This window comes from Spermophilus citellus, assembly GCF_964194105.1.
Source record: "Spermophilus citellus genome assembly, chromosome: 17".
NCBI classification, from domain to species: domain Eukaryota; kingdom Metazoa; phylum Chordata; class Mammalia; order Rodentia; family Sciuridae; genus Spermophilus; species Spermophilus citellus.
In genome coordinates, this window is record NC_138199.1 from 72,228,099 (window position 1) to 72,255,365 (window position 27,267).

The following is a 27,267-nucleotide window of genomic DNA, read 5'->3' on the forward strand; positions in this document are numbered from 1 at the left end:
AGGCAACTTTTCCAGTTAAGCTCTTGTCAGAGACCTGACAACAGTTTCAAGGCCTTAGACCTGAAGTTCTTTAGGTTTCCAGCCTGCCACCCCCAAGTGCTGCCCCTTCCCATCCCCAGGCTCCGAGCATTGCTTTGCTCCTTCAGGGCAGCTGTGGGCCAAGCCCCTCATTCCAAAGGCTGTTGCTACCCAGCAGGCAGGCCCACCTGAAGAATTTTAGAACCTGAGAAAAAGCTCAGCAATTAGACACAACTCCCGCAGCCTGGGACAGCTGTAAGACAGCTCTCTGCAGTCCATTCCCTCTGCAGGAGTGCCCTGGGAAGCAGGTAGGGCCTGCTTATCCTCCATCTGTGCCCTTGGAGTGAGCATGTATCAAGAATTTTGAAATAGATGCTGAGCGGGCTCAAAGCTCGCTCTCTTCTTCTGCAAGGTTGAGATGGCTGTGCTGGATCATGCTGTGAGTTCTTCAAGGGGACCTGCCTCTGTGTCTTGGTTCCTCCCCAACAGCAGGGCTCACTCTCACTGGGGGCCTTAAGCCTCCACCCCAGGGTTTCAAGGGAAGTCACTCTGCCAGCCACCCACCCAGAGCCGTTGAGATAGGCGTCCTGTGTGGGCTGTGGCAGGAAACAGGCCCCTGCTCCCTCAAGGGAGGGGGAGCTGCTGAGGACCAGCTCCCAGGCTGATGTGGACCTCCTGACCTCTTTGCCCTATAAGACAGCTGGGCTGTTTGCCTGGGAGGTGGCAAGGCGGAGCAGATGTTTATGTTTGGTGGACTCGCCTGGTTGGGTAGATGCTGCATCATCAGCTCAAGGCAACTGTGAACTGTAAAGTACACAGGCACTGACCCTACCCTCCTCCTTTGCCCTCTGGGGCTGCTGGGGGAGCAAGGAGTAGGGTCCCCATGCCCTCCGGTCTGTCCCCTGGACAAGTGGCATCTGCAAGAGTTGGGCCCCAGCCTTCCCAGGCTTGTCACAGAAGCCTGAGTCCAGGACAGTCTGGGAGGAGGTTAGCAGGAGTTCGTTGGACCAGATTAGAAGGAATGGGGACCACAGGCAGGCAGTACCCACCCCTGGGCCACTCTTCCCTGAGACTTAGGTGTTCACAGTAATATTATATTATTGCCGTAGCCATTGACAGACTCAGAAAGACCTCAAAGAAATGATCCCTTCTCCTTCTACCTACCATGGAGATCATGCTACAGAAAGGTTGGAGAATCTTCCGGAAGTCACACACAGACCTTTCACAAGCCAGAACCCTAGCCTTATCACCTTTTGCTCAGCCCTGTCTCTCTACCAGAGTTCTATAGCCTACAGCAGGAAAGCTTTTGGCTCCACTATCAAGTTCAGAGCCTTAAAAATCATGCAGACCTAGTCCTTGCTCAACCCATCACGAAGCAGTCAAACCAGGCTGCTGGGAATATTTCAGCATTGAGTCTAGACTCCTATTCTCCAAGATCAGAGGATGACTGAGCACTGAGGTTCCCTTCCATCACTCCTACCTGTCCCCTAGAGAAGATGAGCAGACATTGATGAGAATCAAAGAGAGTGGGCATGCCCTACCCCCACACTCCCTCCCTCCTCACTTGCAGTGACCCAGGGATGCCAATTTGCAGCCATTTGTCCCACTTGGGAGGTTTGGGCTGAAAGAACTTCAGACCAACTGTCTCCCCGTCTCAGGGTAAATTTCAGCCTTCCTTGATTCATGCAAGCCTTTTTATAAAGAGAAACCCTCATTAGAAGCTTCCAAATAAATGCTATGACCCACAAAGAAACCCAAACAACTGTAATTTTAGAATATGCTGAACCAGTGATGGTGCTCTGAAAGGCTGGTCCTGAAAGGCTCCCCTGGTAGGAACCCTGTCCCAGATATTAACACTTTCCTTCTTGGCACTGTGGCCCCACCCCCACATGTGCACCAGATGAAGAGCCCAGAAGGTCACCCCACAAGCATGGAAAGGAGAAGCAGGGCAACAGAGGTGGCGGCAGACCTTCCAAAAGCAGATGCTGCTCCACGCAGCCTGCATCCTTCCCTGGCCCTCTCCTCTCCTCTCATCTCCTTTTCAGGGTGTCTCTCCCTGGAATCCGGGAGCTCCCTCTGAATGCCCATTAACAGCCTCTGCCCCATCTCCTAGGTGATGCTTCTGGGAGACTCAGGTGTCGGCAAAACCTGTTTCCTGATCCAATTCAAAGATGGGGCCTTCCTGTCCGGGACCTTCATAGCCACGGTCGGCATAGACTTCAGGGTGAGGTGGCTGAAGGCTCCTCCTCCAAGCAGTGAGCTGGGGGCTGTCCTCTCCTTGCCAACCCTGGCTCCCAAGAAGTCCTATGGCTCCCTGCCTGGAGGGCACCGGGATGCTGCCCCAGGGCCATTGAGGTGGCCAGGTTAGAGGCATCTGGGTGGTGTTGATGCCTTCCCACCTACAGGGCATGAAAAACAAGACTAGTCTTCCTCTCTTCCATCCCTGGGGGCTGTCCCAGGCCAGGGCAGACCCACTCCATGAAGTAAGCTGCCTCTTGGCCCTGCAGGCCCCTTGCTCACTGCCCTCTGAGCTGAGCCCCTTTGGTAAGGTCTAAAGTTTGTCACCCTTTCTCAAGTACTCAAGAAGCATTGTCCTGCACTAGTCTTAGGAGCTGGGCTGGTTATGTGGGGAGGCAGCAGCTCACCAGGGTCCCTCCCTCTTCCTTCTGTACAAATCTGCATCAGGGTTGAGGAGCACCACACACCGAGAGAGTTCAGGCAAGTGGGGCCATGTGGGGGCTCAGTGCCTCCTCCCAGTGCTGAAGTTGCATTGAGAGAAGTATCAGTAGTTAAAGGGAAGAAGTCCCTGCAGGGCTAGCCTCGGAGGGCCCCAGATGCCAGCGGACACCTCATCTCTCAGGGTTCCCTAACAGTCCTGGGGCTGAGCCTGGTGTGCCCCACCCTGTGCTACCTGCTGAGGCCTGGAGAGAGCCAGGCAGATTCTCAGGCTCCCTTGTCCTGGCTGTGCTGTGAGAAGAGAGATTTCCACTGTGGGGGTGTCTGGGGACAGGGTCCCTGCTGCTCTGATGGGTGATCTGGCTGAAGACATCTTTGAGGCCCATCACACTGCCTGTAGGCCTGGAGAGGGACCATGACAGAATGTTGGCAGAGCCCAGGACGGAGCCTCACCTACCCTCTCCACCCTCTGCACTTTTCTCTTTCAGAACAAGGTGGTGACCGTGGATGGTGTGCGGGTGAAGCTGCAGGTGAGAGAGAGAGAGGCTGGGTGAGGAAGGGAGGAGGGAAGAGCTTGCCCTTGCTCTTCACCCTGAACCGCAGGAGGCCTGAAGCCTTGCCCTCAGCCTGGGGTAATTTCCTGTGGGGCCCATGAGAGGAAATGGCTTTTGTTTGTTTGATGTCTGCAGAAAAAGCAGTTCCCAGGCACCCTCTCTCCTATCACAGGCTGCTCAAAATGTCTTCAGCTGAGCTTAGCTCCCTCTTCCATCTCCTCCCCAGCTTTCTGGGCTTCAGCTACTCAGGAGGTTGGACACCCCAACCCCTGGGCTGGGCAAGAGACAGCCAGCCCTCAATGGGTTTGAGAAGCTAATACCTCCCACTGTCCAGTTCTCAGAAGCCTATGAGAACCTACAGAAGGAGACAGTCCCCTCTCATGCCACAGAATGCACCCTTCCAGCCAGCAGTCCCAGTGCCCTGCCTCCTCCTGACCTCCTCTCCACCCCTTCCTAGATCTGGGACACCGCAGGGCAGGAGCGGTTCCGCAGTGTCACACATGCTTACTACCGAGATGCTCAGGGTAAGTCCAGTGCCCTCCACTCCTTCCCCAGCCCCTCTGTAGCTCCCATGCTACTGCCCTGAGTCTCCTCTGTCATCTCTGTTCCCCTCCAGCTTTGCTCCTGCTGTATGACATCACCAACAAATCTTCCTTCGACAACATCAGGGTAGGTCCTCCCTTCCCAGGGTGCCCCACCCTCGCACCCCTATGGAGCCAGGGCAGGGCCTATGCAGGCCAGAACTGCTTCCTGCTCTGTGAGAGCAGGGCAGGTCTTGGAATCCCACAGCCTTCCAAGAAATACCTCACTGTGACTGGGCATTTGATTGCCATGTGGGCACGGAGACCAAGCAGGGTATTGTGCCCCATGCCACTGCATAGTCCTGACCATGATTCATGAGTGTGTCTCATGTCAAAGTGTTCAGAACAGTTCCAGCTCCACCCTGGACAATTATCTACAGAGACCCAGGGAAAAGCCCAGCCAGAAATGTCTACGCAGACATTCAGCCCAAGGTGCAACTTAAGCAGACAGAGTGGCTATGTCCTCACAACATATATTAGACGAAAGAGACAGTAGCTCAATAAATATTGGCTCTGTGCACAATAGTGTGTAGGTTTCATGTGCTCCCTGACCTCAAAGGCAGTGTGCTAACAAACAAACAGGTAATTAGATGTAAAGATTTAAAAAAAATGCTGGAAAATCTATGGCACTCATGTTACCACCTCCAACCGTATGCTCATGGCAGACATCACTAATCAATCAGTACTCTGTGTGTGTGCGCGCATGCGTGTGTGCATGTGCATGCTGGGAATCAAACCCAGAACCTCACGTTAGACAAGTGCTGTACCACTGAGCTACATCCCCAGCCCCTCAATCATAGTTCTTTGATCACTGAGCTCATATGTGGTCTTAGAATCCTTAACAGGGCACTCATGGAGGACAACGGCCTGGGCCTCAGCCTTGGCCTGGCTCAGCTCACCCTCTCCCACAGGCCTGGCTCACAGAGATTCATGAGTATGCCCAGAGGGATGTGGTGATCATGCTGCTAGGCAACAAGGTAAGTGGCTAGGTGGCAGGGTCAGCCCACCCTGCGCCCCCTCTCCCCCTGCCTCAGCTTCAGCCCCACTGTGCCTTACAGCCACCCAAAGGGAAAGTCCCTCCAGCAAAGGACTTTCCAGTATCCTGTTCAGAGGTCAGACACGTCTGGCCACTTCTGCCTAACCTACCTTCCCCCTGCAAGCTTTGGAAATAGCCCCCTCCAGGAAAGCCAAGCTGCTGCCCAAGAGATTCAGGGTGGCCCAGCTGCCAGCCCCCATTAGATCACAGAGAACAGTTCAGGGGTCAAGACCTAAGGCTACAAAGCGTTGTCCCCAACTGATGTCAGCCCTCTGAGATTGCGTCACCACCCCACTCTTTGCCAAGGAGAACTACCCTCCTCCCTGATCCAGGGGTGAGATCCCAGGGCTGGGATCCCAGGGCTGGGAGAAGGGTGTACTCTTTCACAAGGCAGAAACCCTGGCCCCAGGCCAATCACACCTGCCCACAGTCCCTCTGGTCACCAGCAGAGGGCGGGCAGTGCCTGCTCCTGGGGCAAAATAAGGGCCAGCTGGGGTCAAGGCTTCCTTCCTCAGAGTGACCCACATGGGCTTGACAGGCGGATGTGAGCAGTGAAAGAGTGATACGCTCGGAGGACGGAGAGACACTGGCCAGGGTAAGTGACTACCAGAGGGGCGGGGAACAGTGGGGGCAGCCAGAGGCTGCCCTGAGGACACTTTCTCCCTGGCAGGAGTACGGAGTTCCCTTCTTGGAGACCAGCGCCAAGACAGGCATGAACGTGGAGTTAGCCTTTCTGGCCATTGCCAAGTGAGAGCTGAGCAGGGAAGGGAACCGGGCAGGGCAGGGTGGCATCTGGGAACCCAGCAGTGCCTAGCCCCTGGCCCAGGCCCTGGGCCCACTTCCATTCTGAGCTCCATTTGTTCCGGGCCAGGAGAAGAACGGGGTGGGGAAAAGCTCAACTTTGCACCCTCAGCTCAGCCAGCCCCTCGCCTCTTCCTCTTCCTCTTCTAGGGAGCTGAAGTACCGTGCTGGGCAGCAGGCTGATGGGCCCAGCTTCCAGATCCGAGACTACGTGGAGTCCCAGAAGAAGCGTTCCAGCTGCTGCTCCTTTGTGTGAATCCCACAAGCTGAGAGGAGGCCCCAGAAGTCCTTGGAGCTGCAGCCATCTCCCCTTGACTGGTGTATTCTGGGTGGCTGAGTCAATGGGGAGGGAGCTGGGGGGCCCAGTGCACTGCCCCTTCCCATAAGGCCGCAGCACTCCTATAGCTCCCCTGCGTCCTGGGGGAGGGTAAACCACTTATATTTTATGTTAATGATACAAAATTTCATACTAAAAAAGAAAAAAAAGATACCAGGGTTTCCAGAAAACCGAGAGAGGGACCTGGTGGCCCTTTTGCCTTTTCGGATTTAGGATTAGGACCTAAGAGTCTAGGCCATCCTCCTAGCAATGACATGGTAGTGCCGCTCCAGCTCAGCACCAGGGGATACCAGTGCACTTCTGGGGTGTGAGGGTAAGTAGTTAGTGTCCCCGTCACCACCCTCACTCAAGCCTTCATTTTCTCCAGCTCCCCAGGAAACAGTCTTAGCCAATAAGATGGACCCTAGTGCTGGGAGCTGGAAGGAAGACTCAGGGAAGATAAGAGTTGTGGAGATTAGGAGGGGCCCCGCCCAGCTGCAGACAGGAGTAGAAGAGACTAGGGTTTTTCTGTGGCTACCTCTGGTTTTCCTAAACCCACTCCTGGAGGTGTGCTGTTTTTCCTCCAGCGTACAAGCACATTGCAGCACTTGGAAACATTGGTTCCTGTTCTCTGGACCTCAGATCCCAGAGGAGCCACTCCCCCTGAATCCCTGACTCATTGGTTTCCATCTCTGCCCCTAGACACCTGAGGTCAGAGCTAGGAAAAGTTTCTTCCCATCTCAATCTTTTGGCAGGTGTTCAGCCCTGCAGCTATTTTTTCAAAGCTACTTAGCTCAATTGGGTTAAGAACCAGATAAAGAGAAACCCCTGGCTCCTGGAGCAGGTGGAAGGCAGAATTGAGGAAACCTTAGGTCTAGCTCCCTGAACCCAAGCTCCCCCTCCTTCCTGACCACTGTGCCCTTTTTTTGAACTTCATAGTCAGTCACCAGGGTCAAAACTGCTTTATCTCCCCTCCTACTGAGTCAGGGTAGCCAGTGGAAGGTCCCATTTCTTTGCGCAAATGCAGTGTGTGCAAAACAAGGTCATGTGGGTAAACCTGGGGTGGGGAGAGGGGCAGCAAGGAGTTCTTATGTCCAGGAAATATGTAGGTCAGGACCTAGAGTAAGCACCTTTCCTTTAGCTCTGCAGGCAGGGCAGGGAGGGGTGGAGAGGTACTACTTGCTGGACATTTCTGAGGCTGCTGCATTTGCTTTTAAGGCAGAAATCTTGCTCTCTGAGCACTCAGTGGCTCCAACTTGAATTGATAAGGAAGCTCTCAGTGGCCTCTCCCAGGCGAATCAGGGAGGAGCCTGACCTCCCAGATCTCTTCTCTGGCCCTTGGCAGGTTGCAGCAGGAGAGTCAATCATGTAGACAGCTCTGGGCCTCTTGCATTTGTGTTTTTCATAATTAAACTGCAGTATTTTGGAAAGTACACCTTGTCCACTGTTGGTTTGAGGTGCCCATGGGAGGAGGGACCACGTTGAAGAGATTGTTATCGCGTTTTGGGGGAAATGTCCTTACCAAATTCACCCTGGCCTCTGACCAGCCTCTCATCTGGCAAGAGGGAGCTGGAAGGCTTATTTTACAGTCCTAGTCATTTTTCTTTCTCTGTTGAAAAAAGGCCAGGGCTCTTTTCCCTGTGGAGTGTACCCTGTGACGGATTACCTGGACTATTCTGCCTCTCTCCACCCCATCTCCCTGGCCAAAAGCTGACCCAGTGTGCGACATTGCCCTGGGTGGTTTGTCTTTGCTCAGGCGGCGTGAAGCCTCAGACTCTTAGGAGTTTTGTCGCTTTTGCGGGTATTGGAGCCTCACCCCTAGACGTAAGTCTTGAGACACTGTTATTTAAACAACTCTGTTGTGTCCAGTTCTTACGAAGGCCGGTCCTCGCTGCCCCAGTGCGGGGCGGGGGGAGGGCGGTTTCCCCGGCAACTGTCGCTCCCCTCCAACCCAGCGCTACGACAGACAGACTTGGCTAAAGGCCATTCCAACACGAGGGCGCTTAAACCGGGGGCTAGCTCTCCTCAACCCACGCCAAAGGGGGGAACCAGCAGCAGTCTTCGTCCTCTCGGTACCTGGAACTCTCTGGGGACAGGGGCCCCGCCCACGCCGCCCGCCCCACTCCAGCGCTTGGTAACAAACACTTCCACTTCCTGAGCCCTCTTTCTTCGCCCGCCGCGAGGCGCCGAACCAAGCACAGACCCCGCCCATGCTTCTTCCCATTGGCCGGCGTCGTTCACCCGGCCCGAGCGCCCCTGATCGTGGCTCCTGATTGGTCTACTGGAACCCACACCCTCGGCGCGACCCCGCCCCCAGGACAAGGGGCTGGACGGGTTCTGGAACGCTCAGACGCCGCGCGGGCGGGGATTGGTCCGTCTTCCTCCGTCGGTTCCTTGTAGTTCGCGGTCTCTGTCCCTGGGACACCTGCGCTCTCCGCCCGTCCGGCTGAGCAGGGATTCCCTGCTGCTCTCCCTCTCGCCTCCCAGTTCTTAGGGCGCAGAGAAAGGCTGGGCGGTCGCGTCTCCCGCCCCCGACGGGACCCCACTTCTCGCTGCTGAGCAGTCGCCGAGCGAGATGAGCACGGACGCGGCAGCCGGGGCGCCCCTGCCCCGGCTCTGCTGCCTGGAGAAGGGTCCGAACGGCTACGGCTTCCACCTGCACGGGGAGAAGGGCAAGGTGGGCCAGTTTATCCGGCTGGTGGAGCCCGGCTCGCCCGCTGAGAAAGCGGGGCTGTTGGCTGGGGACCGGCTGGTGGAGGTGAACGGCGAGAATGTCGAGAAGGAAACCCACCAGCAGGTGGTGAGCCGGATCCGCGCCGCGCTCAACGCGGTGCGCCTGCTGGTGGTGGACCCCGAGGCTGACGAGCAGCTGAAAAAGCTTGGCGTCCAGGTCGGGGAGGCGCTGCTGCGCGCCCAGGAAGGGCCAGGACAGGCCGAATCGCCGGCCGCCACCGAGGGGCAGGGAACTGGCGCCGAAAATGAATCGCGTGAGGCCGAGAAGAGCCAGCCGGAGCCGGTAAGTCCAGGCGGGGGAAGAGATCTACGCACCCCGGACGTCCAGCCCTCCTAAAGCTCTGGCGGCGAGAGGGAAACTGCTTCCGCCCTCCGGCCCGGCGCCCTCTCAGGTCCTGGGCAGGCGTGGGGCTGCTCTGGCGACTCCATCCCCCTGCCCAGACTGGCCTGGAAGACTGGCCTGGAAGGGCGGCGCAACGGAGCTCAGTCCCTTTTCCAAGGCTCCTGTCCCTCGGAACCCAAACCTGCTCCTTCCTGGGGCCCTCCCTTGGGCCACCCCAGCCCGCAGCTGGGACGGGAGGAAGGCCCCTCTGCCCCAGAGGTGCCAACTTTCTCTACGGCCCCTGTGGGTGGTAACTGAAGGTAGGGTGATGGCGAGTACGTCCCACTCAAAAAGCTGGAGGAATAACAATCCCCTTTCAGTGCTGAGCCCCCGGTGTAGGAAGGGCCCCGGGAGGCTCCCCCACACCTGCGCGCTGCCATTCAGCCCCCTGCTGTGTTAACTTCGCCGGCTGGACTTAGTCTTCCCAAAGTCCAGAGTGACTTCTAAGAAAGAGAAAGCCCCAACCGCTTAGGGGCAATGTATGGGGGTGGGGATAGGGAGGAGGCGCCAAGGCGTCTTGAGAGGGGTGGCTCTGCCACCCAGGAGGATTTATGATTCTTAGGAATGTGAGGAGTAAGCGCTAGCTCTTCAGGGAGCAGGAGGGAGGACCTTGGAGGGGGAGGGGAAAGATGGCTGGGGGAGGGAGCAGGCGCTCTGCCAGGCCCAGCCCTGGTGCTGGGAGCTCACCGTGAGCAGTGGTCTCCCCCAATTGTCACTGCTGACTCCGGTTCTGGGACTGCTGGCAGGCTGGCCGCTTTTGCCTATGTTTAGGCTTTCCCCAAAGGATCCCAGTTTGGATCAGCTGCAGGAGGGGCCACTGGCAAAACTGGAGCTGTTGTGTTGAGCTTTTATCCCAGGAGAGCAAGGGGGTGGTGCCAGGGTGCCAAATGTGGGAGCAGGGCCTCTTTAGGTCCACCAGCTCTCTACCTGCAGTGGGGCAGGGGTGTCTCTGGAGCCAGGAGGATCCTCATTGACAGAGAAAGGGCACAGTTCAGCACTAAGCTAGAAGGTGGAGCCTGAGAGGACCAACTGGTTTGGTGGAAGTGAGGTCACCAGGAGCCCTGTCCAGCCAGAGCTGGGTACTGGGAATGCCAGGCCACTGGGCTCCCACTTCCTGCCACTGCCAAGCTGGCATTGGCAAGGAGTAGAGGAGAATTTGAAGCACCCATGACAGGGAGCTGACACCAGGGAGTTGGAACAGATGACCTCTCTGCCCAGGCAGAAACTCAGGTGAACTTTGTGCGGAGTCCATCGATTGTTCCTCGTTCCCTTTTCTTTCCTTTGGACTTTGGCACCCGCACCAATAACACCCCCCACCATCCGGTGGCACTGTGTCCAGCTCCTCCCTTTGCCCTTTTGGTTCTGCTTCTGGGTCCCAGAGGGTGGGGGTGAGGGGGAAGGGGGAGGCAGATCTGAAGGGTCAGCACAGCATGTGCTTTCCATCACACCGTGGGCCTCCTGATCTCTGGGCTGCCCTGGGTGAGCACAGAATCAGGTTCCCCCAGATCATGGTGTGACACCTACATTTGTGTGTGTTCCTTAGGTGGAAGATGGGACACCATTGCCAGGCAAGTCAGCCATTCTCGGAGATTTGATTTTTTCCCATCTATAAAACAGGAGTACTATTGTAGGGAATTTTAGAAATAATGGGAAGTTCTAATCCCCACTAGATTCTGAGTTTGGCACATTTATGCCCAGATCCTCGATTCCCAGCTCTGTGCAGCCAAATTCCTCAGCTTTATTCATACCCAGTCAGCACTGTGAAGCCCATCCAGAATAAAATCCCCATATACCAGAAGGTGGCCCACCCTGCTACTCCAGAAACTATCAGTGAAGGTTGTGAGTTTTGTTTGTTTTTTTTTAATCCTTAAAGACATCCCTTTCCCACATAAAGCATCTAAGAATGTGTTGCAGTGTGGGAACTGTTCTGTTAGTTCTTGTAAGTGACAAGGTGCTACATGTGGCTGCTGGCACATGGCTGGGAGGACTAGCCCATCAGGTCGAGAACCACACAGGGCAGAGGGTAAGGGGTGCCTGGAGCCCTGTCATCCACACTGGGCATTCTAGCCCAGTCTAGGTGGAGGTAGGCTTCCTGACATTTTTTTTTTTTTTTTGGTACCAGGGATTGAACCCAGGGTATCTTAACCACTGAGCCACATCCCCAGCCCTTTTTAATTTTCTTTTTATTTTGAGACCGGGTCTCCCTAAGTTGCTTAGAGCCTCACTACATTGCTGAGGTTGACTTTGAATTTATGATCCTCCTGCCTCAGCCTCCCAAGCCAATGAGATTATAGGCATGAGCCTCCTGATTTCTTGATGGCCTCACCCACCTTCACTCATGGGAACAGAGGAGCAGCAACCCTGTTCTGGGGCTTCCCCATATAAAGCCCTTCTCCCTCCATTAACCCCAGTCACAGCAGGAGGCCTAAACTCCTGAACTAGGACCCAACGTGACAAGGCAGGCCTGAGCCAGCTCAGCATCTACTCGGGCGGCCTGAGCCAAGTTGCTTCACCTCCCTAAGCCTCCATTTCCTCTTGGGTAAATTGGGGGTGAGGGCAGTGACCTCATGAGGTTGTTGGGATTACATAAAATTGTATTACCGTAATCTACTGCATAATTGTCACCACCACATTAACACGTGTTCAGGAGAATTCCATGCATCCTAATCTTGCACCAAATATAGTTTAGTAACAAATTATTTTTAAATAATTTTTTTTAAAGCTTCACATAGCTAAGCATGGTGGCACATGCCTATAATCCCAGCTAATCCCAGCAAGAGGAGGTTGAGACAGGGACAATTGCAAGTTCCAGGTCAGCCTCAGCAATTTAGTGAGACTCTCAGTGGCTTAGTGAGACCTGTCTCAAAATGTAAAAAGAACTGGGGATATAGCTCAGTAGTAGAGCACCCCTGGGTTCAACCCCCAAAACCAACCAAAACAAAAATAGGGCTTCACATAATGGTTGCCCCCACTTTTTAGCAAAGAAAAAATTTGACATAATATCTGCAAAATTATGCAACTACATACCTTAAGTCACCCAATACCTGGGAGTAAGTAAGTGCTCAATAAACATTGGTTGTTGGCATTTGAATTCATAAATAGTTAACTATAATTATTACACCCCACCCATGGGATAGCCGGCACTGAATCTGTCTCACTAGTTGGGCAGGTGCAGTGGTGGCCAAGCCCAGCCCTCAGAAGGGCTCAATCAATAGTCACTGTTGTTTAATAGCTACCTGCTGTCCCAGGGACCTCCACAGTCTGGCAGCCAACTCTCCCTACTGCCCCCATAATCCTGGAAGCCACACCAAGGGTTCAAATTCTCCTTGAGCATGCCATACCCTCTCAGTATTCGTTAGACTGGAAATTATCCTGTCCCCTTCTGCACTGGGGACACTCTTTAAGACCTCTCACCTCCCATGGAGACTTTCCTTGATCCCAAAGGCAGAGAGGCAGAGCTGGCCCTTGGGTTCCTCCTCCTCTTTGTCTTGTATCTTTGATCACTCTTACCACACACTATTTCAGTCATCTCTCTGTGACCTTCTCCTCCATTTCATGGCAAGCCCCAGGGCAACAAGTGCAGCTTCTGTGCCTTGCTATCTCTAGCACTGTGCCAAGCCCATAGGAGGGAGGTGCTCAATAAATAATTTGGATTAATGACTGAATACCGAGCAGCTGTGTGGGATCTTTGTCTCAGTGCAGCACACCGGGCTTATTTGTGCCTCCAGCACACTCAGAGATTGGAATTCCAGATAGAATATACCCACTTACTCTTCTTGCCTGCTAGCAGCTTCCATTTTAAGAGCAGGAATCCAGAAATCTAGCTCTGCTGCTTGCAGGCTCTGGAACCCAAGGAGTTTGCTGTTCCCTGCAAGCCTCAGCTTGCATCAGCACCCATCCCCCACCCAGGGTTGCTGGGAAGATTGGATGAGATGACAGGTGTGAATGTGGAAGTGCCCAGCTTGAGGTGGGTTCCCCTCAACCTCGATGGACCCTGATCCTGGTGCCGATCCCAGAGGCAGACAGTCCGATGCCTTAGGTAGCAAGGTGGGGGGGTGGGGGGGCACAGCTAGCTGGCCGGCTGTCAGCCTCTCTCCCAGGGCAACCAGGTTTGAGCTGCTTGATGCTTGCACTTGAAATAAGCTGTGCACTAGTTTGCCTGTGGCTGCCTCCTCTTAAGTCACGGGTTTGTGATTGTTTTCTCTACTGGTGTAACAGCAGAGCCCCTGGTTGTCACTCCAGGCTCCCGTTAAGTTGTATCAGTCATTCTGGAAATTATTCTCTTGGAGGTCTCTAGAAATGAGCTTCCATCTTAGGGAAACTCGGTTAGATAGGGGGCCCTCCCCAGATTTCCCATCCCTGGGGTCCCTGGGAAAGCGGGGAGCGGGTGGTAGGGAGGAATTAGAGGAACAAGGCAGTCTGCCAAGGCCTGTCGGGGCTGCGGGCTCGGCATGGGAGAAACCAGAGCTCTGGGCCCCATGAGCAACTGTGCCTTTGCTCTGCCCTTTTAAGCTAGAGTGACCCTCCCTGGGGGGGATTCAGATTTGCAGGGTGCCTGCTCAGTTCATGCAGGTGACTGCCCCCCAAGGCAGGTATTAGCCCTATTCTCTGCCTGTGGAGACTGAGACTGGTCAGTTTTGGCAGTTAGGTGGCCAGCTCCAGGACCCCCAGCTGGTGAACGCAGAGCTTAGTGACCAAGTCTCTCCATACCTGGCCCCCAGCCTCTCCTTGCTGCCACCTGAAGCGCAAGGAGCACTCCCCGCCCCCAGGCTGGCCTTGACTATTGACTGAGCCCTCCCCTCAGCACGGGATAACCTGCCACGTCCCCAGACGCCTAGGCAAGTTTAGGTTCCTGTTTCCTGAAAAAGGACAAGTGCTGCAGATTCCCTGAGGTCAGGTCACCTGGAGGCAGAGGAATAACACATAACACGCAGAGAATGTTTGTCAGGCTGAGGTCCCTCTGCTGTGAATGAGGCCAGAGGCAAAGGCGTGGCCTCTCCCTGTGCTTCTGAAGATATGGGGCCCTCCAGCCCACAGGTTTAGAAGAGTGAGTTTGGGGCTCTCAGCATAGTGGCTAAAAGACCCCTAGATCAGTGTTGTCCTTCGCCGTAGCCACTGGCCAAGTGAAGCTCTTGGAGTGTGCTAGCCCAGGTGGAAATGTTGTGAGTGTATGAAATGAATTCTCCACTCTGAAGAAGTGGTGCAGGTCGAATCTCTCTTATCCAAAATGCTTGGGAATGGAAGTTTTTTAGATTTCAAAATTCTTTTTGGAATATTTGCATATATATGTAAATATATAGCTCGATGGTAAAGTGCCCCTGGGTTCAATCCCTGCTAGCAAAAGAGAGAGAGAGAGAGAGATCTTAGAGATGAGGTCCAAGTCCAAATACAAAATTCATTTGTGTTTCATGTGCAGCCTGCAGCTGGTTTTATATGTTATTTGGATAATTTTGTACAGGAAACAAAGTTTAATACCATGGAATTTTCCATTGGTTGTATCATGTCTGCACTCAACAAGTTTCAGATTTTGGAGCATTTCGGATTTCAGTCAGATCTTTAGGTTGGAGACCTTAACAAATGAAATAAAATTTCTTAGTTTTAAAAACAGGTGACTACATGTTGAAATGGTAATATTCTGGATACATTGTGTGACGTGAAACTTAATTTATCTTGTTTCTTTTTACTTTTTTTTTTTTTTTTTGGTATGTGTGATGCGGGGGGGTCAAACTCAGGGCCACGCAGGTAGGTGCTAAGCAGACTCTTACCCCCGAGACCCCTCTCTTTTTTACTTTTTAATGTGGCTAGTAGAAATTTTGAAGTTGCACACAGGTTGGCTTCTTTCTCCTGCATAGTGCTGTTCTAGGTCCCTGTTCAAGTGTCCTCCTCTCACCTGTGTGTGTTTGAGCAATTCTCTGTCTTAACCTGGGTCTTCTCATCTGTGAAATGCAGGCAATAACACTTCCCTTGCAGGGTTATAATCGGGTTTTATTTTATTTGTTTATTTTTGTGGTGGTGAGGATTGAACCCAGGGGCTCCTTCATGCTAGGTGAGTTCTCTCCCACTGGGTTACATCCTCAGCCCTATAATTGGGTTTTAATGAGAAAGCGCCCCCGGCACAGTGTCTGGCACATCGCAAGTGTGGGCTAACTAACTGGCAGCTGCCCTTTGTTATTTCATTGTTGAGCCCCAATTTTACAAGCTCCTGACGGTTCTCATTTAGCCTTTTGGGAGATAGAAGTTAAACCAGGGCATATTCTGGGAGAAGGCTGAGGGATAGTGGAGCGCCTACAAAGCGGGTGGAAGGCCTGGGACGGCCACCCTGGATGGTGTCCAGCCAGGCAGCAGCCCAGGTGCCAGCCTGCCCCATCCCAGGCTTGCCCAGCCCAGAGACCTGGGCCAAACTCCACTGCACTGGAGGTCTCTTTGGCAGCAACTGGGAGAAGACACGACCAGCCAGAGGGAGAACCTGGCTCAGGGTCCCTGACCCAGGGGGATTGGAGAAGCAGCCCCAACCCTAGCTCATGTCTTTCACCTGGGCCCCCAGAAAAGCTTTCCCACTGGAAAGCAGGAAGCATAGGATCCTTTTATTTATTTACTTATTTATTTTGCAGAGATATCTGATATTCCTTGACCTGTACAGATGCAGGGGGAGGGGTCCTGTAGGGAACAAGTGGTGACGTCAGGGCCCTGGGGCTCAGGACTAGTAGTAACCAAGCCCACTGGGCCTCACTTGGGTTGAGGAAAAGATACCTTCAGCTGACAGATCTGGACATTGGCACAGTGTTCCAAGTCCCTGGTCACTTCCCAGCCTGCCCACAGAGCAGTATCCCATGCCACCTGTCACGGGGCAGCTCTTCCTTGAAGAGCCAGCACCCGGCCCAAGCCTGTGTCCCCAGGGTATATGGAACTAATGGAGCTTCCTCCCACATGCTCCCAGCCCCCCCCCACCCCCCCCCCCAGCTCCTCCTGCCCTGCCCCCTGCCCCTTGTCTTTTGTTGGCTGCTTTCTCTGGACTTTGGGGCAGCCCAGTACCAGTCTATTTACATGACAAGAGCCCTGGGCTGGCTGGGGGAAGGGCAGTCTGTAGAGATGGGGGTCATCTCTGTTGTACCTTAACCACCTTGGTGGTCTTCCTGCTCCCCTAGCCCATCTCTCTGGGACCTACCTCTGCCTGACCTTCAGGAAGTGGTGGAAGCAGCCTGTCCCTCACCATGGCATCAGCCAGGGAGGAGCTGGGCCCAGCGGGGCGTTGGCCCCCAGCCGCCAGCTCCCCAGAGACGTCAGTCACCAGGATTAGGGTATCCACTTTCCCCAGCCTTCCAGGTGGCTGCTGGTGGAGCCTATTGAATTCCTTGCCCGCTGTCCGCACTGGGAGGTGATGGGGCGGCCACTTAGGGTGGGGCTAGGCCAACTGCCTGAGGAGAGGGATGCTGGGAGAGCTTGAGAGCCTGAGGGTAGGAGAAAGCCCAGCAGAGGGTCTGGCGGCTGCCCTCCTGGCGTGGTCTTTTCTGTAGAGCCCTCCAGCATTGTCTAAAATTGAGCATCGTGGGCCCACCCAGCCTGAGCCACCCTAGCCCCTCCGAGCCACCCCAGCCCCTCCATGCCACCCTGGGCCACCATTGCTGCATACTATTCTTGCTTCTGGGTCTCCATGAGTCTCATCTCTGAGCAGATCCCGATTTTTACTTCCAACGTTTCAGAACTTATTGGGAGGCTCTGCACAGACTCTGGGGCCATGTTCCTCTGAAGTGTCCCCTTGACTCCCTGCTCTGGAGCTAGCCCAGACAGGCCAGGCCTCCCAGACCCTGGAGGCTGCCACCAGGGAACTCCTGGTTCCACCCAGACTGGAGGGGGCCACCTGATGGGCTGACTCAGCAGCTGTGTTGACCCCTTCTAGGAACACCTGGGTGGCTTCCCTTGGAAGCTGATCTCCCTGGTCCTACAGGAAGCCCCCATTGCCCTCCTGTTCATGGTGGGAGTCTCCAGGGACTTGGCAAGGACAGGCTAGCTGGGGCTCTGTAGGCATTTGAATGCTGCAGGGGAGGGAGTTCCTAGGGCTTCCAGCCTCCTGCCCTGAAGCCACTGTAGAGTCACCCAGAGGGCAGGGGGGCAGGTCACAGTGGGTGCCCGCTATGTCCCTCTTATCTGCATGTTGGTCAAAGGGGCATCTCACTCGGCAAGGAGTTCTGGGGTGACACTTGCTGAGGCATGAAGTAAAGGAAACTCACAGCACAGAGACCTGGACCAGAAGGGTGATGAGCATCAGCAGGGCAGCTGGCCCAGCCCTGCCAGGGAGTACGAGCCGCCTGCCCCCCCAGCCCAGGCATGTCCACTGTCCTGTCGCCCAGCCAAGCTTTATCCTTCCACCTGGGCCACAGCTCTGGCTGCAAGAGGCACTGAGCACCGGAAGGAAGGCTGTGGTCGGCTCCCAGGCTGCCTCCTGGCAAGGGACTGCAGCCAGGGCCAGGGCCAGCACACTGTGACTCCTGCTGGGGTCTCTGCTCCACCTTGGTCACCGGGTCACTTGGATTCTTCAGGACCAGCCCACGGTGGTGGAAGGAGAGCAGCTTGGAGTTCTGGCTGGTGTCAGGCTGGGGCTCAACTTCTCTGAGCCTCACTTTACCTATCGCATAAGCAGCTCTCAAGCCCCAGCCAGGTGGCTCTGGGAAGATTCTTTGGCCTGAGGGGATCGTGGAGGGAGGCGGGAAGCAACTAACATTGGAGCTGCCCCCTGCCCATCCCAGACGTTCACCCTCCCACTTTCTCAGGGTAAAGGACAGGGATCCTACAGCTCAGGGTGGCTAAGGCAGAAAGCTGAGCCTCTCCAGGTGGGGGGGCAACTGGTCAGACCTGTTCCTGCTCACCTGGGCCACCTGGGGGAGGGCCCGCTGGCAGCTTTGTGACAGGATTAGCTGGAGGGGAGAAGAGCCTCACTTACTCCCCGAACAGAGGAGGGGGTGCTGGGGTCTGTGGGAGGGGCCAGGCAATACCTGTGAGTAACAGTGTGGTCAAGGAAAACGGGCTCAGGGCTCCCTAGCAGCCCCTGGGGAGGGGTGCTTTTTGGGTGCTCTCTTATTGTCCTGTGGTTGGAGATGAGCAGCCCCTAGTCCAGATTTGGGCAAGGCCACTAGGGCAGGTCCCAGCCCTCATCCTCCTTCCCCCCTGGCCTCGCCACACCTGCACCAACATCCTGAAGACCTGCCCAGGCATTTAAAGGAAGGCAAAGTCCCTCTCCAGCCCCTACCCCTGCCCCCAGAGGGTGAAGGGGGGCACAGCTCCCCAGATGGTGCTGGCAAGTTGGGGCATGAGGCCTCCGGCCCATCCCTTCACTCTCCCCACCCCTCTCTGGCCTCCCCCTTCTGCACTCCCAGCTGGGGATCTAGGATTCTGAGCAGCCTGGCACCGCCCTCCCCCTGTGGCTGACTCCTGACTCCTTGCTTCCCTTGACTGTTGAATGGTGGGGACCGTGTGGAGTCCAGGGTGCTTACGTGCTTGCGCTTGCGAGCGTGCCCACACATGTCCTTATCTCCCAGGGCCTCCCAGCAACTTGGAGGCAGGGACAGTAAGAAAGGACTAGAAATGAGGACCTTGAGGCTTGGAGAAATAAATGACTGGCCCCAGGTCATGTGCAGGGGGACAGGCCTGGGGGTGGGGTAGCACTTGGGTTCAGGCTTTGGCCCACTCCCACCCATATTCTGTCCAGCTGTCTGTCATGCTGTGTGTCCTCGGGTTGTGGCTTCAAAGCTGAGCTGCCTTAAGTTGGGCAGAGGATGTTGAAATCCATTTTCAGCTGTGCTCCCAAGAAATCTGCATGGACCCTATTAGAGGCTCAGCTTCCCAGGCACAGCCATACTGGGCTTCCTTGGTCCCTGCCCTGCTTTTCCCAGCACCCCCCGCATTCAGGCTCCTTGGGATCAATGACAGGGTCTCTGGGTTCTAGTGCCATCTTCATCCTCTGCTGGACCTAGAGCCCTGTGGACGGTCCTGTCCAGTCCAGGGCCCCTCACTATCCCACCCATCAGGTTCCTAGTTCCCTGGCTCTTCCCTGTTCCCTTTTGGCTGGGCAGTGTGGCTTGGCAGGGGAAGAAGGGCGCCTGAGGAGTGAGAAGGGCCCTAGAGGGAGCGTGCTGGCCACTGCCACTCACACCTGCCCCTGCTCCCTAGCGAGAGAACAGGTAAAAGGACTGGGGTCCCACTCATGTGCCTAGGGACCCAGCTACACGACAGGAGTGCCTCATTCCCCTCTCCCTCCAGGAGGGCCAAATGGACCATTAGGAGGGATAAGACCTGGGCCATGTCCCCCTCAGGGCCACCTGGGCAGTTTGCTGCAATGCTGCATGTCCACACAGATCTTCTGGGCACCCAGAGTCCCTTGCCATGTTGTGCAGGATGGGGGCTATGTGTTGCTTGCTGGCCTTCGTGGGGAGAAGGTCAAGCAGAGGGCACATTGTGAAATGGCCATGGACCTTCCATTTCTCCCACAGCATGAGCTTCGGCCTCGACTCTGTACCATGAAGAAGGGTGCCAACGGCTACGGTTTCAACCTGCACAGTGACAAGTCCAAGCCAGGCCAGTTCATCCGGGCAGTGGACCCAGACTCCCCGGCCGAGGCCTCCGGGCTCCGGGCCCAGGACCGCATTGTGGAGGTGATGCCCTGGCTCTCTTCCCCACACCTCCAGGCTCTTCCTCCTGATCTCTGGCCCTCAGGCCTCCCCCCTCATCCACTGCTTGTTAGCCTGTGGGGCACGGCCAGTCCTCAGGTGCTGGGGGAGTGGGCCCTGCATAGGGGCCACCGCCACAGCTGCCCTGGTGCCAGGCACAGGCCTGGGGGATGAGCCCCTTTCCTGAGTGAGGCTTTGAGACTCATCTCGTGCTCTTGTGCTGTGTTCATGAGAAAGGAAACGTAAACTGAACGCTTGGGCTCATCCCAGAATCACAGTCTGAGAACCTTAGAGCCAGAGATCAGCTCTCCCAAGACTTCTCATTTTACACGTGAGAAAACCAAGGCTGGGGGTGGGGGGAGTCAGGGGACAGCCCGCGCAAGCTGTCCAAGCCTGGGTCCTGCCTCCCAGCTGTGTTTGTTTAGTCTTGTCTGTGTATTTTCTTTGGCTCTTCCCATGTGTCCTGCCTCCAAGCTGACTGTTCAGCCCTAGAACCACTGGCCTAGCTCAGGATTCCACAGACCCGGTGGGCACAGTATCCGCAGGTGGGACCTTCTCCCCGCCTGCCCTAGAAGTGAGACCTGTGCTGACACCACCCCCCCACACCCCGCTTTGCAGGTGAATGGGGTCTGCATGGAGGGCAAACAACATGGGGACGTGGTGGCTGCCATCAAGGCTGGAGGGGATGAGACCAAGCTGCTCGTGGTAGACAAGGAAACTGATGAGTTCTTCAAAAAGTGCAAAGTGATCCCATCTAAGGAGCATCTGAATGGTGAGTGGAGTTTGCAGCCCAAGGTGCGCCCCCAAGTCCAGGATGTGGCCAGGGGCGAGGGGTGGGCTTTGACGCCTCATCCTCCCCCTTCAGGGGAGGCCCAGCAGTGTGGGTTGGCAGAGAGTGGGGCCCTGGGTAGGGAAAGGACACAGGATGGGCAGTGGACTTCTGAAGATGGCCTGTGAAGAGGTCAGCCGGCCTGAATGAAGCTGGTGAGAAATGGCATAGCTTCTGGCTTCCCAGCTGCAGCCACAACACCAAAGAATGACCTGAGCCCTTGTCCCCTGCCCCCAGCAAGTTCTCAGGATAGGGCGAGGAAAGGGTTAACTCTGGGGCAGCCTCCAGCCTTTGCTGGGCAGATCAGAGTCCACTGACAGGAGCCCAGTGCCTCCCCACCCCCTTCTGCCTGCCCTCTGTCAGGTTGTCTTGGAAACAGGCTTGCTGGCTCTGGAGAGCAGTGGGTCCCCCTTCGTTTCTGGGGCCCCTGCCCTTTCCCTCCCCCACCCTCACCGTGCTACGCCTGGCACCTCCCCCTGCTCAAGCCAAGCCAAAGGGTGCAGGGCTGCTGTACCAGGGCAGGGAGGGGTTAAGCAGCCTCCTGTCCCTGCTCTGGACTTTCTCCCTGGGAAGATGGCTCAGGGAGGGGGGTGCCCACTGGGCCACACTGAGGGTGGAGCCTCTTTGGACTTTGCAGTGGGTGGGGCTTCCCTGAGGGTCAGGGTTATATTTGTAGGAGTGGGAGCCACATGACTCAGATGCCTGGCTGAGGGGCCCATTGGGGCAGCCCTGTCCCCCTCTAGCTCTATCCCTGGCAGCCTCTGGGCATGGGATGTGGGATAATCTCCCAAACTTATAGAAACCAGGCAACTCTGGTAATTTCTCAGTTAGGAGGAGACTGAGGCCCAGAGAAACCCATCCTTGCTCTTGGGGACCTGATATGGGGACACAGCTCCCCAAATGCCATCCCCTGCCACCTTCACCTCCTCCATCCTGGGACAGTCCTCCCTTTTGTTTGTCTCCCTGGCCAGGAGACCTGGGAGGGAGATGCCTGGAGGGAAGGGGAGAGTGAGTGTCTAGAATTTCCCTGCCCTGCTGCCATGGGCAGGCTGGGGATATCAAAAGAAGGACTGTGCCTGGCTGTGCCCTGGACCAGGGACGGGGGAGGAGACTCATTATCAACTAGGAGTTCAGAAGAAACCCACCCAGGCTGATGAGTCCCTGGAAGGGGACAGCACCCGCCTTGAAGCCACATCAGGGGCAATCCCAGGCCCAACTTTTTTCCCTCTGACCCCTCCTGTCACCACCAGGTTTTCTATTGGCTGATGGGGAGGACACTGCCCTTGAGCCTTCCTGCCCCTTCATTTCCAGATGGCAAGTAGGAGTTGGACCTCTTTTCCCCAGCAGAGGCAGGTGCTAAACATAACCTGGGGTGTGTGCTGTCATATCAGCGCCACCTGGGATGCATGTGAAAGATGGGAAGGGCCAGGGCTGCCCGGGATCTGTTCTTAACAGGCTCCCCAGGTGAGAATTAGGCAATCCATCTAGAACTTCACCCCATCTGAGACAGTGTTTTTCAAACAGTTGATGGTCCATCAGTAGCTCCTGGGTTCAGTTTAGCAGATAGAGACCAGCACATTAAAAAAAATTTTTTTTTAGCATTTTAAAAAATATGTATTTTTAGAAGTTGATGGACTTTATTTTATTCATTTATTTATATGCAGTGCTGAGAATTGAACCCAGTGCCTCACACATGCTGGGCAAGTGCCTTTACACTGTGTCACAATCCCAGCCCTGGAGACCAGCACATTTATTTTAGTAAAATCTAATAGACAATATCAAAGTCCAGAGCCAGGCGCAGTGGCACACACCTGTAATCCCAGCAGCTTGAAAGGCTGAGGCAGGAGGATCACAAGTTCAAAGCCAGCCTCAGCAAAAGCGATGCACTAGGCATTTTAGTGAGACCCAGTCTCTAAATAAAATACAAAATAGGGTTGGGCATGTGGCTCAGTAGCCGAGTGCCCCTGAGTTCAATCCCTGGTACCACACACATACATACATACACACACACAAGGTATTAAAGACCATTGCACTGCAGTAAAGGTAAGTGTTGTTTTGTGACACTTTTGTCATATACACAATCTTTGTGTATACTGACTGGGTCATTAAAATGTTAAGTGTACTTACAGTGGGTTGCAGTCAAAAAATTTTTAACCACTGACACAAGATCTGATGATCTGCTACAGCACACAGCTCCGGCCTCTACCACTCACCCAGAGCTTCTCTACTCACCTTCACTCTCCCCCCCACCCAGGTCCTTTGCCTGAGCCCTTCACCAATGGGGAGATACAGAAGGTAAGCACAGTCCCCTACCTACCTCTCTGGCTCCCAACCCCAGAGGTGCAGGAGATGGGTCAGAAAGTGGCACAGTTGGGAGGACAGCCTTTGGCTCAAGCTGAAGCCTCAGGGCCCAGTTCCAGCTCCTTCCTGAACTCCACACTATAAAAGTGCCAGTGTACCCCTCACCCCTGCTGAGGGCCAAGACTGTCACACAGGAGCGTTCTGGCTGGGCCCCTCAGCAGCCCGCCATCCTGGGTGAAAGGCCCCCACTTCCAATTCCCCACCATACAGAAGAGACCATTCTTCCCCCCAAGAACAGAGCTCCAGTGTCTGGCCACACGCTGCCAGCCCTGCTGCTTCCAGCCTGGGTTGGAAGAACAAAGCCCCTCCTCCCAGGCAGAGGGAAGCGGGTGAGGCCGGGGAAGGAATGGCAGGCTGGGTGCCAGCTGAAGCCATGGAGGGACCCAGGAAGGGGCTGAACGCCAAGCTGACGCCCCAGCCAAAGCCTTCACTCTGAGACAGCCGACTCAGGCAGGCCACAGAGAGGAGTCTGAAGATTCTGCTTCAAGGCTTCTTACTCAGGGGCTCCTGCCTGGGGCCTTCTGTTACCCTGTCTGTGGGTTAGTACCCCTCTGTCCTGCTCCTTCAAGACCCTGCTTCACTGCTTTGGGGTTAAAGTTTGGAGGGCCATGGAAAGCCCAGGAAGCAGGACATATATCCCCCATGTCACATAGAGAGGGCTCTCGAATCCCGGCTACAAGAAACCCCTCAGAGTCACTGGCCCAAAGGCAAATCGATGCCCAAAGCCATGGTGGGCAGGAGGAGGGAGAGAACCATTCAGTAATCCCACCCACCCAGGTGATGGAGGAACCGGGCTGCCCTGATCCTTTAAGGAATGTAAAAACGTAAAGCTGGAGTCTGGGCTGATGGCCAAGGCCTGGGCCGTGCTTCTCAGACTGAGATTCCCAGCTTCTCTGATCAGACATTTCCTGCCCCATTCCCCACAACCCCCATACCTTCCTTCCTGACAGGACAACAGTCGGGAAACCCTGCCTGAGACAGCCTCAGAGAGCCCCAGGCCAGCCCTGGCGAGATCCACCTCCAGCGATACCAGTGAGGAGGTAGGGCTGGAGCAGGGGTTGGCAACTGGGTTAACGGAAGCCGATTCCCAGGCCCCTCTGGCTCCTGGCACCACAGACTGCCTTGGAGGTCATATGCTGAGGCGCACTCTGTTCTTGTGACCTGGCTTCCCCTGGGCAGGGCCTCAAGGGAGCCACCTCACTAAGGCTGAGGACCAGGGAGCCTCACCAGCACTGACTGCCTGCTTTCTTCCCCTGCTCCTCTCTACAGCTAAATTCCCAAGACAGCCCCAAGAAACAGGACTCCACAGAGCCCTCGTCTACCTCCTCCTCTGACCCCATCTTGGACTTCAACATCTCCTTGGCCATGGCCAAAGAGAGGGCCCACCAGAAGCGCAGCAGCAAGCGGGCCCCGCAGATGGACTGGAGCAAGAAAAATGAACTCTTCAGCAACCTCTGAGCACCTGTCCACCGGCTGCCAGCCCCTATCTGACCTCCTCCCCCACCCGCTCCCTAACTGCCCACCAATCGACGTTTAAATCAGCACCAGCGTCTCCCATGATGAATCCGATTTCCCTAGAAACTTTGTCCTTCCCTTACCTTACGGAAGGCGACTTTCTGTTGTCCGTTCCAATCACAGAGCAGATTCTGTCTCCCCCTTCCTGAGGGCTTAATCCTACCAGTTGTTACCTTGCCACATGCCTGGGACATCAAGGATTGTGGAGCCAGGCCAGAGGCCATCCTCCTTCATGACCCCATGTAAATGCTGGGTCTGAGGCCGAGCAGGAAGCTGACTGCAGCAGTCCCTGCTCACCATGGACAGGACTCCCATTCTGGGAGATGCGGCTTGGGCATTTTTTGTTCATTTGATTTTTTTAAGAGTACAGTATTGCAGAGTTTAGAGGGATTTTTGTTCTTTGATTCTCATGATTTTCCTGGTTGTTGCATCTGGGACATGGCAGAGTAGCCTCAACCTGAAATTTTTGCCATCCCCCCCTCCCCTGCCACACACACAACACACCTGGGCAGCCTGGGGAGGGCTTGGCTGCCCACTGCCCTTCCCTGAGCCAGGCACCACCACTGTAAGGAGATTCCTTCCAAAATTCAGCTGATTTCTCCAAACTACGCCAGCCTCTGCGTCTTCCTTTGGAGCCTTGTCCTCCTTCTGGGTGGAAAGTGGGAAATAGAAAAATAGTGTTGGGCTGGGGTTGTGGCTCAGTGGTAGAGTGCTCGCCTAGGACATGCAAGGCCCTGGGTTTGATTCTCAGCACCACATAAAAATAAATTTTAAAATATATATAAAAAGAAAAATAAGTGTCCCCAGGTTGTCTTGGCTGAGAGGGTAAGGTACTGTTTGAGGAAGGACTGGTGGCTTTAACCTGAGGGCCCAGGATCCCTGGGGGGAACAAGACCCACCCTACTCCTGTGCTCAGCTCCAGGCGTGTGCCCTGCCTGTGTGGCCCCTATGCAATCAGGACAGGTGTGAAGTGGGAGCTGGGAGTCAGAGGCTCCACTGGTTCCAGGGGTGCCGCCCAGATGGGGCCTGGGGGGCATGACAGCGCACACCTGTAATCCAAGTGACTTGAGGAGGTTGAGGCAGGTGAGTGCAAGTTCAAGGCCAGCAACTTAGTTAGGCCCTAAGAAACTTAGACTGAGGGGAAAAAAAATGTGAAGCCTAGGATGGAGGCGGCTCCATGAGCAAAAGCTTCGACTCTGCCCATAGCCAGTGGGGTGCAGGATTCCTGGGAGCAGGCTGAGCTGGCGCCAGATACTCTATCTTATCTGGCCACTGACCTGATTGGAGGGCAGCTGTCCAGCACTGGGGGAAAACAAACTGGTCCATGAGCCCCAGGACATGCTGTGAAACAAGGTGGGATCTAAGGGACTTTCCAAGGGCAAAATGCCCTGCTACTCTGCAAGAGGCCCAGGTCCCTGCTGCCTCCACCACCTGAAGCCACATCCTGGAGGTCTGCCCAGGGCGGCCTGTGAGAGCTGAAGCTGCAGGGCCAGGAGGTCCCAGAGCAGGTGCTCAAAGAACAGGTTAAGTTGGCCCTGGGGACTTTCTTCTCTTAACCTTTAGGGAGGCCACTAAGAACCAGGTTCCTGGATTAAGGGCAACTAGTTAGTAAGAGGCAAACCAGGGAGGGGAACTATGGTGCCCTGGGGGTTGAGAAGAGGGCCAGCCACTATCTGGCCATCTCATTTCCCTCATCAGAGCACCCACTGTCCTGTGCTTTGCTCAGCTGGGCCTGGCCTCTCCCACCCGACCCTTGCCTCTGTCCTTTTGGCCCCAGATGGAGTACACCCCCACACACATAGGTGGAGCAGGTAAGGATAGCCCCAGAAGGCCCCTCCCTACCTCACCTGCTAGGCGGAGAAGCCCTGGGAGACCTTTGACTCTGAGACAGGGACAGGTAGCTCAGAGGGAAATGTCACTTAGGGGCTGGGGCAGAGTACAAAGCTCTACAAGATCTTTGACTTTAGATTCGCGAGTTTTTCAGCTGTAGTCTGATATGAGATGAAGGAAGGTGGCTGAAAGACCTAGAAGTGTCCCCCCCCCCCCCCAATGCCCTATACTTGGCCTTCTATGGTTTTGAGTTGTTGGGGGTTTTTTTGTTGTTTTGTTTGGTACTAGGGATTTAACTCGGGCACTTATTATTGGGCTACATCCCTAGCCCTTTTTATTTTTTGAGACAGGGTCTCACTAAATTGCCTAGAGCCTTGCTAAGTTGCTGAGGCTGGCTTTGAAATTGTGACCCTCCTGCCTTAGCCTCTTGGGTCACTGGGATTACAGGTGTGCACCACCATGCCCAACCAATGGTTGTGTTATAAAACATGCCTGGCCTTTCTTGATGGGCAACCCAGATGATGACAGGCTGTGGGGGGACAGGACTCAAGGGGTTACTCCCCCCCCCCCCCAACCAAGTGGGGACCTAGCATGGCTCTCTTGTAAGCAGCTATTGCCAGGAGGCCATTCCGAACCTTTGCCTCTGCTGCCCCCTCATGGCCAAGCCAGGTGCAGTGGCCCTCTGGGCAGAAAGTGAGGAGCAGGAGGGACAGACAGACCTACCATGGAGACCATCCACACAGCCCAGCAGCTGAGCAAGAGCTTCCAAACTTCTATTAATGGTTGTTATCTGGCCCCAAAATGATACAGCTAGAGCTGTTTAGCTCCAAAAAAGGTAAGGACACAGGTTGAGGGGCTGGGCCACTAAAACCAAAAACAAGGACAGTAGGTTGAGGGGCCCTTCCAGGTCAAACCTCATGGTCACATTGGCCTGCTGCTTTTGACAGCCAAGGACAGAGCCATCCCTCCCACAT

The 27,267-nt window shown here is 55.2% G+C and overlaps 2 protein-coding genes across 5 annotated transcripts in view; both read left to right on the top strand.

Annotated features, from left to right (window-relative positions):
* The window catches only part of RAB37 (RAB37, member RAS oncogene family), a gene marked incomplete at its 5' end in the record, with an annotated part of 57,315 nt that extends 49,920 nt beyond the window's left edge, over nucleotides 1–7,395 (top strand). For 2 of the 3 annotated variants that reach the window (XM_081270065.1, XM_081270066.1), the window contains 7 exons: nucleotides 3,183–3,224; nucleotides 3,706–3,772; nucleotides 3,865–3,917; nucleotides 4,741–4,806; nucleotides 5,404–5,460; nucleotides 5,536–5,612; nucleotides 5,817–7,395. In XM_081270065.1, the coding sequence (XP_081126191.1) occupies nucleotides 3,183–3,224; nucleotides 3,706–3,772; nucleotides 3,865–3,917; nucleotides 4,741–4,806; nucleotides 5,404–5,460; nucleotides 5,536–5,612; nucleotides 5,817–5,922 (468 nt within the window). In that variant the 3' untranslated portion in view covers nucleotides 5,923–7,395. Of the gene's footprint in view, nucleotides 1–2,131; nucleotides 2,243–3,182; nucleotides 3,225–3,705; nucleotides 3,773–3,864; nucleotides 3,918–4,740; nucleotides 4,807–5,403; nucleotides 5,461–5,535; nucleotides 5,613–5,816 lie in introns of all 3 variants that reach the window. The other variant, XM_081270064.1, reaches the window with a different exon arrangement.
* Nucleotides 7,396–8,316: 921 nt separating this feature from the next.
* On the top strand, nucleotides 8,317–27,194 carry NHERF1 (NHERF family PDZ scaffold protein 1). 2 transcript variants are annotated; one of them, XM_081271148.1, is made up of 6 exons: nucleotides 8,317–8,998; nucleotides 19,582–19,743; nucleotides 20,377–20,530; nucleotides 22,842–22,882; nucleotides 23,899–23,988; nucleotides 24,218–27,194. In XM_081271148.1, exons 1-6 carry the CDS (start codon nucleotides 8,558–8,560, stop codon nucleotides 24,404–24,406), a joined length of 1,077 nt encoding a protein of 358 aa, XP_081127274.1. In that variant the 5' UTR covers nucleotides 8,317–8,557; the 3' UTR covers nucleotides 24,407–27,194. The 2 variants fall into 2 exon arrangements, with proteins under 2 accessions (XP_081127274.1, XP_081127275.1); XM_081271149.1 differs by lacking the exon at nucleotides 23,899–23,988.
* Nucleotides 27,195–27,267: the final 73 nt, after the last annotated feature.

Excerpts from the sequence above, each read along its gene's own strand:
- NHERF1 (XM_081271148.1), top strand. The coding sequence starts at position 8,558 with ATGAGCACGGACGCGGCAGCCGGGGCGCCCCTGCCCCGGCTCTGCTGC. Across the intron at positions 19,744-20,376 it reads CCCAGGACCGCATTGTGGAG|GTGAATGGGGTCTGCATGGA; the intron begins GTGATGCCCTGG and ends CCCGCTTTGCAG. Across the intron at positions 23,989-24,217 it reads CCAGCGATACCAGTGAGGAG|CTAAATTCCCAAGACAGCCC; the intron begins GTAGGGCTGGAG and ends TCCTCTCTACAG.